The 13243-nt window shown below is 38.3% G+C and overlaps 1 protein-coding gene across 1 annotated transcript in view; it reads left to right on the forward strand.

The window, feature by feature from the left end:
- LOC127630650 (septin-2-like) overlaps positions 1 to 12964 on the forward strand; it is a 37638-nt gene extending 24674 nt beyond the window's left edge. The window contains exons 8-12 of the mRNA XM_052108288.1: positions 6573 to 6674; positions 7637 to 7782; positions 8996 to 9079; positions 9162 to 9219; positions 11219 to 12964. Coding sequence (XP_051964248.1) covers positions 6573 to 6674; positions 7637 to 7782; positions 8996 to 9079; positions 9162 to 9219; positions 11219 to 11287 — 459 coding nt within the window. The 3' untranslated portion in view covers positions 11288 to 12964. The remainder of the gene's footprint in view (positions 1 to 6572; positions 6675 to 7636; positions 7783 to 8995; positions 9080 to 9161; positions 9220 to 11218) is intronic.
- Positions 12965 to 13243: the final 279 nt, after the last annotated feature.

Genomic DNA, 13243 nt, shown 5'->3' on the forward strand with positions numbered 1-13243 from the left:
AAATGTTGGCCCATATTGACAGGATAGCATCTTGCAGTTGATGGAGATTTGTGGGATGCACATCCAGGGCACGAAGCTCCCGTTCCACCACATCCCAAAGATGCTCTATTGGGTTGAGATCTGGTGACTGTGGGGGCCATTTTAGTACAGTGAACTCATTGTCATGTTCAAGAAACCAATTTGAAATGATTCGAGCTTGGTGACATGGTGCATTATCCTGCTGGAAGTTGCCATCAGAGGATGGGTACATGGTGGCCATAAAGGGATGGACATGGTCAGAAACAATGCTCAGGTAGACCGTGGCATTTAAACGATGCCCAATTGGCACTAAGGGGCCTAAAGTGTGCCAAGAAAACATCCCCCACACCATTACACCACCACCACTAGCCTGCACAGTGGTAACAAGGCATGATGGATCCATGTTCTCATTCTGTTTACGCCAAATTCTGACTCTACCATCTGAATGTCTCAACAGAAATCGAGACTCATCAGACCAGGCAACATTTTTCCAGTCTTCAACTGTCCAATTTTGGTGAGCTCTTGCAAATTGTAGCCTCTTTTTCCTATTTGTAGTGGAGATGAGTGGTACCGGTGGGGTCTTCTGCTGTTGTAGCCCATCCGCCTCAAGGTTGTGCATGTTGTGGCTTCACAAATGCTTTGCTGCATACCTCTGTTGTAACGAGTGGTTATTTCAGGCAAAGTTGCTCTTCGATCAGCTTGAATCAGTGGGCCCATTCTCCTCTGACCTCTAGCATCAACAAGGCATTTTCGCCCACAGGACTGCCGCATACTGGATGTTTTTCCTTTTCACACCATTCTTTGTAAACCCTAGAAATGGTTGTGCGTGAAAATCCCAGTAACTGAGCAGATTGTGAAATACTCAGACCGGCCCGTCTGGCACCAACAACCATGCCACGCTCAAAATTGCTTAAATCACCTTTCTTTCCCATTCTGACATTCGGTTTGGAGTTCAGGAGATTGTCTTGACCAGGACCACACCCCTAAATGCATTGAAGCAACTGCCATGTGATTGGTTGATTAGATAATTGCATTAATGAGAAATTGAACAGGTGTTCCTAATAATCCTTTAGGTGAGTGTGTATATATATATATTAGTTTGCAAATATGCAGATATTTCGTTTAAACATGTCATTCATGAACCTCACGAAAATCCAGCATTTTCTTCCCATCGAGTGCTCCTCTAATGTCTTCCTCTGAAGTGTGTATTGCATCAGCCAGAATCAAAACTTAAGGATCAGGATCAAAAGTTCCTCTGATTCACAAATCATGATGGTCAGTCTGTGACAATCCAGGCCATTTAAACTATCAGGACATTGCTGCTCACGCTGGATCTGCACGAACGTGTGAGAGCAACTTCAATGTAAAAGCGCTTCTCATGTGCTATAAATATGTCTTATTCACCATGCACTGTATGTGCAATTGTTTTGATTTTAGTATTTTTTAGAGAAAATGCAATTGCTAACATGGACATGCCCTCCATACAGTGTGCAATGTTATTTCCTTCTTCCTAATATATTAACAATTTCTTCATGTGCAAATAAATGACTAAATTACTCAAATTGACGACTAAACAGAAATCAGAAGAAACCACTATCTACCATTTTAAAATACAATATATATTTTTTTATATTAGTTAATATAGTGCTAAATAAGAGTATTAATTTTTTAGCAATTTCATATTTATGTTATTTACTACATTACATTTTCGGATATATCGGCCTATTGTCCCTCTTGCTCTCTGGATATCTGCATCAGCCATTAAAAAAACCCATATCGGTCGATCACTACATTTTATTCGTGAAGCCACATTGAGAGCCCCATATCTCTGGGATTTAATCATATTACAAATTAAGATGCAAAAATAAAAGTTTGTTCTGAACCAGAATCTAAATGGATATTCGAATAGCTGTAATGTTTCTGAAGATATAGGGTCTAACTTTGGAAGAACAACACACAAAAATTAGCTTTTTACTAAATTTGGACTCACACCGTTGGAATATAATGTAATAAGTTGAGCTGAAGTCAACAGATTTTAGAAATAGACCTGCCTGTCTTGGTTTAGAAATAAAATGATGACACTGACACCTTTCTAAGGTTCTTTTTTGACCTGTTGTTTTGCTCCCAAATCGTAGGCGAAAATTGTCATTTTGACTCGTTTCTACAAAACAGTGGGTTACTTGGTTAATATCGATCCATGGCATTTCATATGTTGGCTTTCATTATCATTTGTTTATCTTTCCTCAAAAAAAAGTATAAGCAAAATGTAAAATTTCAGCCATGGAGGTTTATGAAATTTGGTTGAAGAAAATTATTTTATTCATACAACAAAAACAGATTGCTGTCTTGGGCTGTAAAGCTTCAATAAAGGTCAAAAAGTACTATTACAGTGTCCTAAAAGTAGCCCATTCAACTTGTGCGAATTGAACAACAGGAGCAGCTGTGGCTCAGGTGGTAGAGTGGGTTGGTCACTAATCACAGGGTTGGTGGTTCGATTCCTGGCCCACATGTCTGCACATGCCAAAGTGTTCTTGGGCAAGACACTGAACCCCAAGTTGCTCCCAATGGCAGGCTAGCACCTTGCATGGCAGCTCTGCCGTCATTGGTGTATGATGAATGGGTGAATGAGATGCAGTGTAAAGCGCTTTGAATACCGCTAGGGTTAAAAAGATGCTATATAAGTGCAGACCATTTACCATTCCAAATCTTCAAAAGCTGCAAAGCTGGAAATTTGAACACACGTGAGAACCAGTGTAGTTTAATTTCATTGACTTCAGAAACCTGGCATGACACGTCCTGACATGCAACGGTTGAAAATGTGCACTACAGCAGAGGGGATTATTTTCAGCATGTATAGACTTACATTTTGTTCTATTCCTACATCATGAGAGAGTCAATGATTGTAGAATTTTCTTTGCCATGAGTAGTAATCCTATTCTGACATTTCTTATCAAATACTTCATGCTTTAATTGTTGCATCTAACACAAGCTGTTTGTTGAAGGCCTAAACACACACACACACACACACACACTCACTCACTCACTCACTCACTCACTCATCCCTGACTGCTAGTGTGCTCATCTCCTCGCATCCTGCTGTTTCTGAGACGCCAGATTAACATTAGCCCTAATACAAGCTCACACACGCAGTGCAGAGTAATTGGTCTGTCCTGTTGAGTTTCTTTTGGACTTGCACAACACCCCTGGGTGTTTTTTATGTGAATGAAAGACCGTCTCAAGCTGCAGCCACTGGTCTAATCCAGAGACAGTTAAGACCTTCACAGGGTTTGAATTTGCCACGCTTTAATGTCGAATATTGGATTTTACAGTGTTTATGACACAACAGTGATGTCTTTTTTTGATGTCTTGCTTTTAAAAACTGAATGTTTTTGTGTTAAGAGTGTGTTCTCTAAAGCAGTGACTGTGTTAAACAATCTCAAGACCGTAGGGAGTGGTAAGGTTATGGTTGCTTATTCATGCGTTTGAAACTACTGTTTTGCCTCCTGAAGTGTAATCTAATAATAACTGGTCTGTAGCAAGAAAACAATACTTAACTTATTTTCACATGTTATGCATTTAAATGTAGTGCCTGACAAACTGTCTGTGTCCTATTTTTGTGCAAGTAACAAAATATTATTGGCCCTAGTATAGAGCCTTGGGGCACCTCTTTAGTTGTACAAACATAACATATTACAACTAGCCTGCCACCTGCCATTTTTAACTCTGTTATTAAAAGTGAATAATTTAGAGATGTTTCTTGGCATCTAGTGCTCACAGATGGGTGAAGAAACCATAATTACGTTTTCAGTTTTTAAAAAGCATCTAATGCACTGCTTGCCATTATTTTGCTTGTAAAATTTGCCCTTCCATCTTTGTTCCTGAATTATTTTCCTCATTAATTTTTTCCAACTGGATAAAAAAAGTCATTTTTTAAAATTAACCAATTTTAAAAAAAAAGCCAGCTCAGAGGTTAATCACAACATTACAAACTTTTATTTAAAGCAAAACATATTTGAAAATTGGACAAAAATTGGGAAAATAAATACACTTTAAGGCACAACAGTTACATATATATGGAGTGGTGGTGGCGTAGTGGACTAAAGCACATAACTGGTAATCAGAAGGTCGCTGGTTCCATCCCCATAGCCACCACCATTGTGTCCTTGAGCAAGACACTTAATCCAAGTTGCTCCGGGGGGATTGTCCCTGTAATAAGTGCACTGTAAGTCGCTTTGGATAAAAGCATCTGCCAAATGCATAAATGTAAATATATAATATGCACTTAGGCTAACTAAGGCTTACAACTGTAATTTTATCTCTTCAGGATCATGGCTAGACTAGTTCTTCAGGAATACCATTTTTAAAGCAGGATTTTATAAAAATGTATTTGAAATATCAGAAGCATTTACCATCAATTAACCTCGAAACTCACGGTAGGTCTGTCCTTATCTATGGATCAAATGAATACTTCCTGAACCAGACTGTTGCGACTGATTGAGGCATCTGCTGCTTAATGGATTCTAACATCCAGCTCACACAAGCTTCATTCACTCAAATCCACAAATAGTCTTGCTCTGCAATCACATGTTCACGACTCATAATGCATCCTATGAAAAACAAATTACAAGCATAATATGTGAAAGTCACTTCCCTTTGCAGTACAACCCTTGGAGAATCTCCTGTGCCATTGTTTCAGGCCAGATTTGCCTGGTGCCTCTAGCAACCATGTGTATGTGCTGCCAATCCAAACACATTGCGGCTGGAAGAAAGACAGGAAAGCTAATGATTTTAATCTACGCTAATAAGGTTTTCTGTATGCTGTGAAATATCAGCTGTTATCAGTGTACGACTGTATCCAAGTTTCTTGATGGTTTAAATGTGTTGAGCGCTCTCTCTCTCTCTCTCTCTATATATATATATATATATATATATATATATATATATATATATATATATATATATATATATATATATATATATATCTCTGTGCCAAGTTTTATTTCAGTAATTAATATTTTTCTTAGTATTTATTATTCAAATTTGTCATATTTGAAATCCAAGATGCCATTTTGCCCTCTCAAAACAAATATAATAACTTTATTATAGATTGAAAACTTTTGACACATTTATTTTTTAATTATAACAAAGTTTGCTATTTAGTCTTTCAAGACGAAAGAACAATAATATTATAAATACAACACTTGGTAAAGTTTCTGTCAGACACATAACAGTGTGCAAATGTTTTTAACCCGTAAAGCCTAATGTATAAAATTTGATGCATCTAATATTAACGTAGTAATAGTATAAACTTAAAGTGCTTTGAAACAACGATAGGTTATAGGTATATAACATTTATTGTCAAAAAATGTCAATAACTTTAATTATAATGCTACCATGAACTTTTAAATAAGCGTTCATTTATCCCAACATAGTCATTTTTTGTGCAAATAACCACTAGATGGTACCGTAAACCTGTGAAACTTTCATACTCTAGGCTGTTTGGCTCATTTGCTTGAACAGACAGTAAAACTGGAGCCCTCAAACATTGTGCATCATATATGTTATAGGGTTAACGAGTTCTTGCACTCCTTTTCCAGTTCTCGTGCTGGTGAACAGTATAGAAAATGTATAGTCTATCTAAGTCTCTTAATGTGAAGCAATGTGTTCATTTTCCCACTTGGAGGTCAAGTCATCCAAAATTTCAATATCTTTATCTGTTCACACCCCAAACTTGGCACGACTGGGGAAGATGGACCCTTAGAAATCTTGTGCATTCCTTCTGGCTTTCAATGCATTTTTTTCATGCATTTGTTCTGCAGCCCTTGATTTAGTTTGATCACAATGACCATGAATGCGGTCACGCTCCCCACTGGGCCCGTCTGCGGCACGTTTATTTGGACTCAGAACGCACAACAATGACGCCCACACAAACAGTTCTCTCTGCCGGTTTGCCGCGGTTCCTCGCTATAAAAACAAGACTAATCACAACAGGAGGGGATTTCTGTAAAGACCCGCGTGTCCCGTTGAAACACCGTCCCCGTTGAGATTACATGTAAGTACTTGGAATGTCAGGAAGAGGCTGCTGGTGGCGTTTCTGACCGCAGTTACATCATGGCATTGTGAATGTGCTTGGAAAAACAGCTTTGAAGTTAGAAAAATAAGTCCTCGTCTGATCTCACACGGGTACATTTGAAGTGAACTTTTATTTTTAATAGTTTTAACTCTGAACAAAGCCTAACCTTTTACATTTTGGAAGATAGGACTTCTTAAATGAACTGCCCTTTAACTACTACCGTTATTAAAGGTATCTTCCAAGAAAAAAAAAAATATGTGAAACGAGAGGCTGCACAGATGACTCAATGACTGATACTCACAATTTTATCTGGTTAACTTTTATCCGTCTACTAAATTTACCATGAAAGCTGCACAAAAATATTCTAGACACAATGAGAATTTGTGCTCATTGGATTGAATCTGGTAAGAGGTGCGTCCCGATTCAGTTCGCCTTGTTGTCCTGGTTATTTCCTGTAATTTTTCTGTGTTCTTTAATGCAGATTTTGGATGAGATCAATGAGCACGGTATCCGGATCTACCAGCTTCCTGACGCCGATTCAGACGAAGACGAAGAATTCAAGGAACAGACGCGTGTCCTAAAGGTCAGAGATCAAATATATTCGGGTTCATAATCAGCCCATTGCCTGACCTACAGAGACTATGATCAAAGTTAAACTAGTATGTACAGTTGAAGTTTACATACACTTATGTTGAAGTAATTAAAACTTGTTTTTTAGCCACTCCACAGATTTCATATTAGCAAACTACAGTTTTGGCAAGTCATTTAGGACATCTACTATGTGCATTTTTCCAACAATTGATTACAGACAGATTGTTTCACTTTTAATTGACTATATCACAATTCCAGTGCATCAGAAGTTTACATGCACTAAGTTAACTGTGCCTTTAAGCAGCTTAGAAAATTCCAGAACATTATGTCAAGCCTTTAGGCAATTAGCAAATTAGCTTCTGATAGGATAATTGGAGTCAATTGGAGGTGTTCCTGTGGATGTATTTTAAGGCCTACCTTCAAACTCAGTGCCTCTTTGCTTGACATCATGGGAAAATCAAAAGAAAGCAGCCATGACCTCAGAAACAAAATTGTACCTCCACAAGTCTGGTTAATCCTTTGGAGCAATTTACAAATGCCTGACGGTACCACGTTCATCTATACAAACAATAGTACGCAAGTATATACACCATGTGACCACGCAGCCATCATACCGCTCAGGAAGGAGATGCATTCTGTCTCTTAGAGATGAACGTAGTTTAGTGTGAAAAGTGCAAATCAATCCCAGAACAATAGCAAAGGACCTTGTGAAGATGCTGAAGGAAACAGGTAGACGAGTATCTATATCCACAGTAAAACGAGTCCTACATAACCTGAAAGGCTGCTCAGCAAGGAAGAAGCCACTGTTCCAAGACTGCCATAAAAAAGCCAGACTACAGTTTGCATGTGCACATGGGGACAAAGATCTTAATTTTTGGAGAAATGTCCTTTCACAGTTTAAATGTATTTGGCTAAGGTGTATGTAAACTACTGACTTCAACTGTACGTGTGCAGGCCAGCATCCCTTTTGCTGTGATCGGCTCAAACCAGCTGATCGAGGTGAAGGGCAAGAAGATCCGTGGACGTTTGTACCCGTGGGGCGTGGTGGAGGTGGAGAATCCCGAACACAACGACTTCCTCAAACTGCGCACGATGCTAGTGTGAGTTCACATGCGTACTGGGATCTCTTAAAGGGATAGTTCACCCAAACATTTAATTGAATGTGAATGGTGACTGAGGCCAACGGTTTGCAGAATATGTCCTTTTGTGTTAGAACGACATACGGGTGAGTAAATTATGACAGAATTGTCATTTTAGGGTTTATATATGAGAAACTGTGAATAGTGACCAGAGAAAAGGAGACGAAAACGTTATAACAAATTTATCAAACAAGGGTGGTTGAACCAGGGCCAGAAATTAACCTTGGCTTGGGGCAAAAACCAGTCTTGCCATTCTCTCTTGACCTCTCTCATCAACAAGACATTTCCCTTGTTGGAGAATTTACTCCAAATGGTACCAAAAACGTCCAGTGAGCGGCAGTTCTGTGGATGGAAATGCCTTGTTGATGAGAGAGGTCAACAGAAAATGACCAGACTGGTTTGAACTGATAAATTCTACAGTAACTCAGATTTTGACATAAATGCATGACACAACGTGGTGTTAGAAAACCTTAATACCCTAACCAAGGTGTGGAGTGGTGGTGGTGCAGTGGTCTAAAGCACATATCTGGTAATCAGAAGGTTGCTGGTTCGATCCCCACAGTCACCACCATTGTGTCCTTGAGCAAGGCACTTAACTCCAGGTTGCTCTGGGGAATTGTCCCTGTAATAAGTGCACTGTAAGTCGCTTTGGATAAAAGCGTCTGCCAAATGCATAAATGTAAATGTGAGGTAAAAATACTCATTCTGGTGGCAAATATTGCATCTTCATAAAGTCACTGGATGGAGCTGCTGCTAAAGCTGGATTTCAAAAATGTTGGTTCAGTAGTGCCCTCTGCTGTTAGAAATATGCATTTGTAAAGTGTACAAACCCTCATGCTAGTTTAAAGCAGTGTGCTTTTTCTGTGGGGCAAATTTTAAGCAAATAACAACTTAAATTTTGGTCTGTTTTGTTGCTTCAGAAGGTTTGGTATACAGTCATATGGACTACTTTAATTATATTTTTATGGTTTTATCCTTTTTGGGAATTGGCTGACCTAATTACTACTCAGTCTTGTGTGGAAAAAAAGCTTGGATGCTAAAACAAAATGAAAACAGAATTGTAACTTTTTAGATGACTTGTGCCTTTAAAGTGTGTGTGTGTGTGTGTGTGTGTGTGTGTGTGTGTGTGTGTGTGTGTGTGTGTGTGTGTGTGTGTGTGTGTGTGTGTGTGTAGAACTCACATGCAGGACCTACAGGAGGTCACTCAGGATCTACACTATGAGAACTTCCGTTCGGAGAGACTAAAAAAAGCCGGCAGGTTCGACAAATCAACAATCACAGTTTCAGTCTGTTAAATAACTATGTGAACACTTGGGACTGATAACGTGTGTGTCTTGCAGAGCGGTTGAGGAGGACGTGCTGGACAAAGATCAGATCCTCTTGGAGAAGGATGCCGAGGTGGGTCAAACACACAAAATGTACACGCATCACGGATGTACTTAAGAACATATTTTCAAAATCGAATAGTCGGTGGAGTGCTGGAGGGCTTATTCAACCCTGATCGGACACGTTTCTTACAGTTTTTTGATAGATGAGCAATGGTATAGAACAGTATGCAGTATTTTTTTTTTTTAAGCGACACAACGCATCTTAAAATGTGGCACAATGACAAAAGACGTTGCGTTTGGCTGTTGCTGCGGTACTTCAAAGGGGATGAATTTAAAAATGTTACATCTAATATTAGAAAGATCTTTTATTTTTGAAAAAAAAACTAAAGGGGTGTTTCTTCAACTTCACACTTTTTGCATAATTACAGCTTGATTGGAAATGACGGCCAATAAAAATACTATTGAAAGTGACACATACAACACAACAAGCATTAGACAGAAATAATAATAATGCATTAAGTAATAATGGTGCCCTTGTAGTCTTATTGTGCAAGTCATCCAATGGTTTTTGTCTGGCACCCACAGTTTTAACAATCCTACCCAGTTTTGTTTTATTTGCTATCGTTAGTTGTCCGTACCAAACTGTTATGTTGAACGCTACTAGAATACTTTCGGCCAGGCTGGTATACACTCTTTGCAGGACACCTTGTCTGTCGGCAAACTCTCTTAGCATCCGCAGCAAGAATAACCTCTGATTTGCTTTCTTACAGATGAGATCGACATTATCCAAAAGTTAGTTTGCTGTCAATCAAGTTCTCAAAGTACTTAAAACAAACAAAAATATCCATCATTTTTATAATGGATATATTCATAGTTAATAATATTGAAAGTCTAGGTCTAGGACAAGGATAAAACATAAAAATCTATACATAAAATACATTTGAAAAGTACCAAAAATAAATGATTGAAGGCCTGGTGAAATCCTGGGGGGATGCTAGGATGGGACATTTTGGTCTTTAGGATGGGCAAGTCTTTATATCTTTGTCGGATCGGCGGGTGTTGCTGCTCATTAATTTCGCTTGGTTTGGTCCCCCTTGATAATTTTTCAGCATTTCTCTGGGGGCCCCCTTAAGGCCCAGGTATACTTCATCTTTGCGTATTCCGGATCGGTTCACGCCCGCTCAACTGCGTTGCCTTTGTGAGTATACTCTTCTGACCGTGAGCGACTATGAACGCGTTTAACGATGCTCACTAGAACTTCTTTGTGATACTCTTTTAGTTGAGTCAATGGCCGGCGCATACGCGTCGATGCACACAGGCGATGACCGCGTCCCCGAGTCGAAAACATCTGCCCGCTGCGTGGACGCACAAAGTATACTTTCCTCTTTAGACCCAGCAATGCTCAGGGACATGAAAGTGCATCCCCCATATAAACTAGCCAGTCACCTCCCTAATCGACTAGTCTGCTATTGTGACCCACCTCTAACACGTGCATATGAATTTGGCATTGTTATAGTCGACCTGAACTCTGTCGCTGTCTCCGTCTCGATATGGATGTGTTGTGGTTTCAGAGCCATTATTCTGTGCATTAATGACTCTGGCGTTGTGTGTAATTATGTGCCGTGCTTTGACCTATGGGAACATGCGTATATCCCAGTCGGGTGCGGACACAATCAGACCTATTTGTAAACATGCACATCTACACAGGCACTGACATTAGCTTCCTGCTGTGCATGTTTGACCCATTCAAATTGTTGTTATGATATATCTTGTGACATGAGAGATGGATAGAATGTGTGTGCGTGTTTTGTTTTGAACAACATTATCAACAGCGGAAATGTATTTCAGTTTGCGCTCTGATTATCATGATTGTTGTGATTAGGCTTTAATTAGAGATGACGAGATAATTGTGTTTGTTTAACTCCGTATATGTGTCAGTCATCGTGAGGTGTGTTTTGAGGTCATGCAATAACATTGTAAACACAATTTTCTTTTTTTTATTCATTTTATCATCAAATATTTTCCATTGCACCAGAGATGCATTATCAGCATCTTTATTTCTCTTGCAGCTGAGACGCATGCAGCAGATGATCGCACAGATGCAAGCGCAGATGAAAATTAAACCAGGAGACAACTAAGAGTGTGTGTCTTTGTATGTATGTGTGTGTGTGTGTATTTGTGTATTATTTGTGGGAACAGGACGTGCCATCTTATTGGAGGTTTCATCCTCTGCAAATCCTCCCCAATTTTAAACACTATTCACTGGTTAAATCCCTTAAAAGACTATCAGATTAAATTTTTATCCTGTTAATGACATCTAGATCATGTGACCTTTACTACTTTACAGCTCCGCCCATACGAATAACCTCTATACTTTTCAAAACGGTCCATTATGATGTCATTTGTCAACGGTTTCTGTCAAAGCATGGAAAACTCTTAAGTTATTTAGTTTGTAGTTAGTCACGGTTTCATTGTGAAACTTAAAGGAGCATTCATACACATTCAAAATATACTCAAATAAATATAAAGTTAAGATAATTTTACCACCAAATATAGCTCTATTAAGTCTTAAGTAAAAGTTATACATGTCATTTACAAGTATGCATATTCTATAAGGTTTAAACATGAAATGTAATTAAATAAATGTACTGTTTCTTGATTTTCTCTGCCGAACAGCTTAGCCGCCGCTTATACAGTTGTTTTTCATGTATCAGCATCACATAAGTTTACCAGTTGATCCCATCAACACTTTATAACACACATACAGTGCTTTCATTGTGGAGAAATTGAATAAAAATGAGGACTGTGTATTTGTAGATGCAGTCTAGTCAAGTTTACTAATGTGTACACGTTCATGAATACTGAAGTTAGTGTGTGTTTGGAAATGTGTCTTTATCTTGATAAAACCGTCATGTGTGTTTGGCATTACGTCTTTCATGAAGAAATACAGCGAGAGTAGCACATGCATGTTTAAATATACCATCATTAAGAAGCCGAGTCAAATGCTTGCAAATCAACTTTTTCTCAAAATTGGTTCAATCTCCAATTTTTCAAACACATCTGTAGGGCGTGTAAGATCCAAGCCTTGCGTAGGGCAGCGTTTCCCTCTAGTGGACAGTACTGAGAAGAGTGTGACAATTGGACAATCTCTTGAAATGTAGCTTATGATGTTTTGTTGGTAATTCAAATCTTTTGGAAAGGGGAAAATTGTTATTAAAGGGAATGATTGTTGATCTCAGCAGAGCGTGAGTGTTGTGATGGTACTAAATGACGTGCAAGTTGAAGTGTTGATCGTGGTGTCACTAAGTCAGCACCATGAACTCATTCACAGAAATGCCTTAAATCCACCTATCATAGAAATATTCTGCAGACATTTAGGGTTTCTCTTTTAATACTTTGTCTTTGTTCTGGGGTTTCTGTTGTTTTTATATCAGTTTTATTGCGTGTATTTTTGCTACTCTTTACTTAGTACTAAACATTATACTACAGAGACAAATTCTAGTTGATCTTTATATTTCTTGTTTACCAGGAACATTTAACGTTATATGTTTTAAAGAGAAGAACGGTACTAGTATTAAGAATAGGTCAGAAAGACCATCATTGTACTATTATTACTGTCTGTAAACACACTGTTTGTTTTGTTTGTTTGTTTTTTTGTATTTGTGGTTCAGCCCAGTTATTTTGACTTGGTTATCTCCTGTTAAAAAGAATAACACCATTTTCATCTTGCGGTACAGTAACTGTAAAGCTTTCCTATTTTAAAAGTTCCTTTTTGTACTTGATCATGTTGAGAAATAAAATAACTTTCTGAGTCATCTGTGGTCAAATGCTGCAATTTCCTATGAACTTTAAACTCTTGTGTGAGTAGACGCATGTGTATCTACCATTTCCCCTTATTAGAGGTTAAAGGATATTTTGCTTGTAAGAAAAAGAAGGGCACTATTTTTCTAATTAAATGCATTTGAAAATATATATTTCAGCTCATCCATTTGAGCAGTTTCATTTACCAGGGAATTGCATGCCTGTTTTATAGATTTATTGTAAATTACATAATACAGGTGTTTGTTTGTTTTAAAGGTTTAAAAAAATTAGGT

Source organism: Xyrauchen texanus, chromosome 37, assembly GCF_025860055.1.
Source record: "Xyrauchen texanus isolate HMW12.3.18 chromosome 37, RBS_HiC_50CHRs, whole genome shotgun sequence".
Taxonomy (NCBI): Eukaryota; Metazoa; Chordata; class Actinopteri; order Cypriniformes; family Catostomidae; genus Xyrauchen; species Xyrauchen texanus.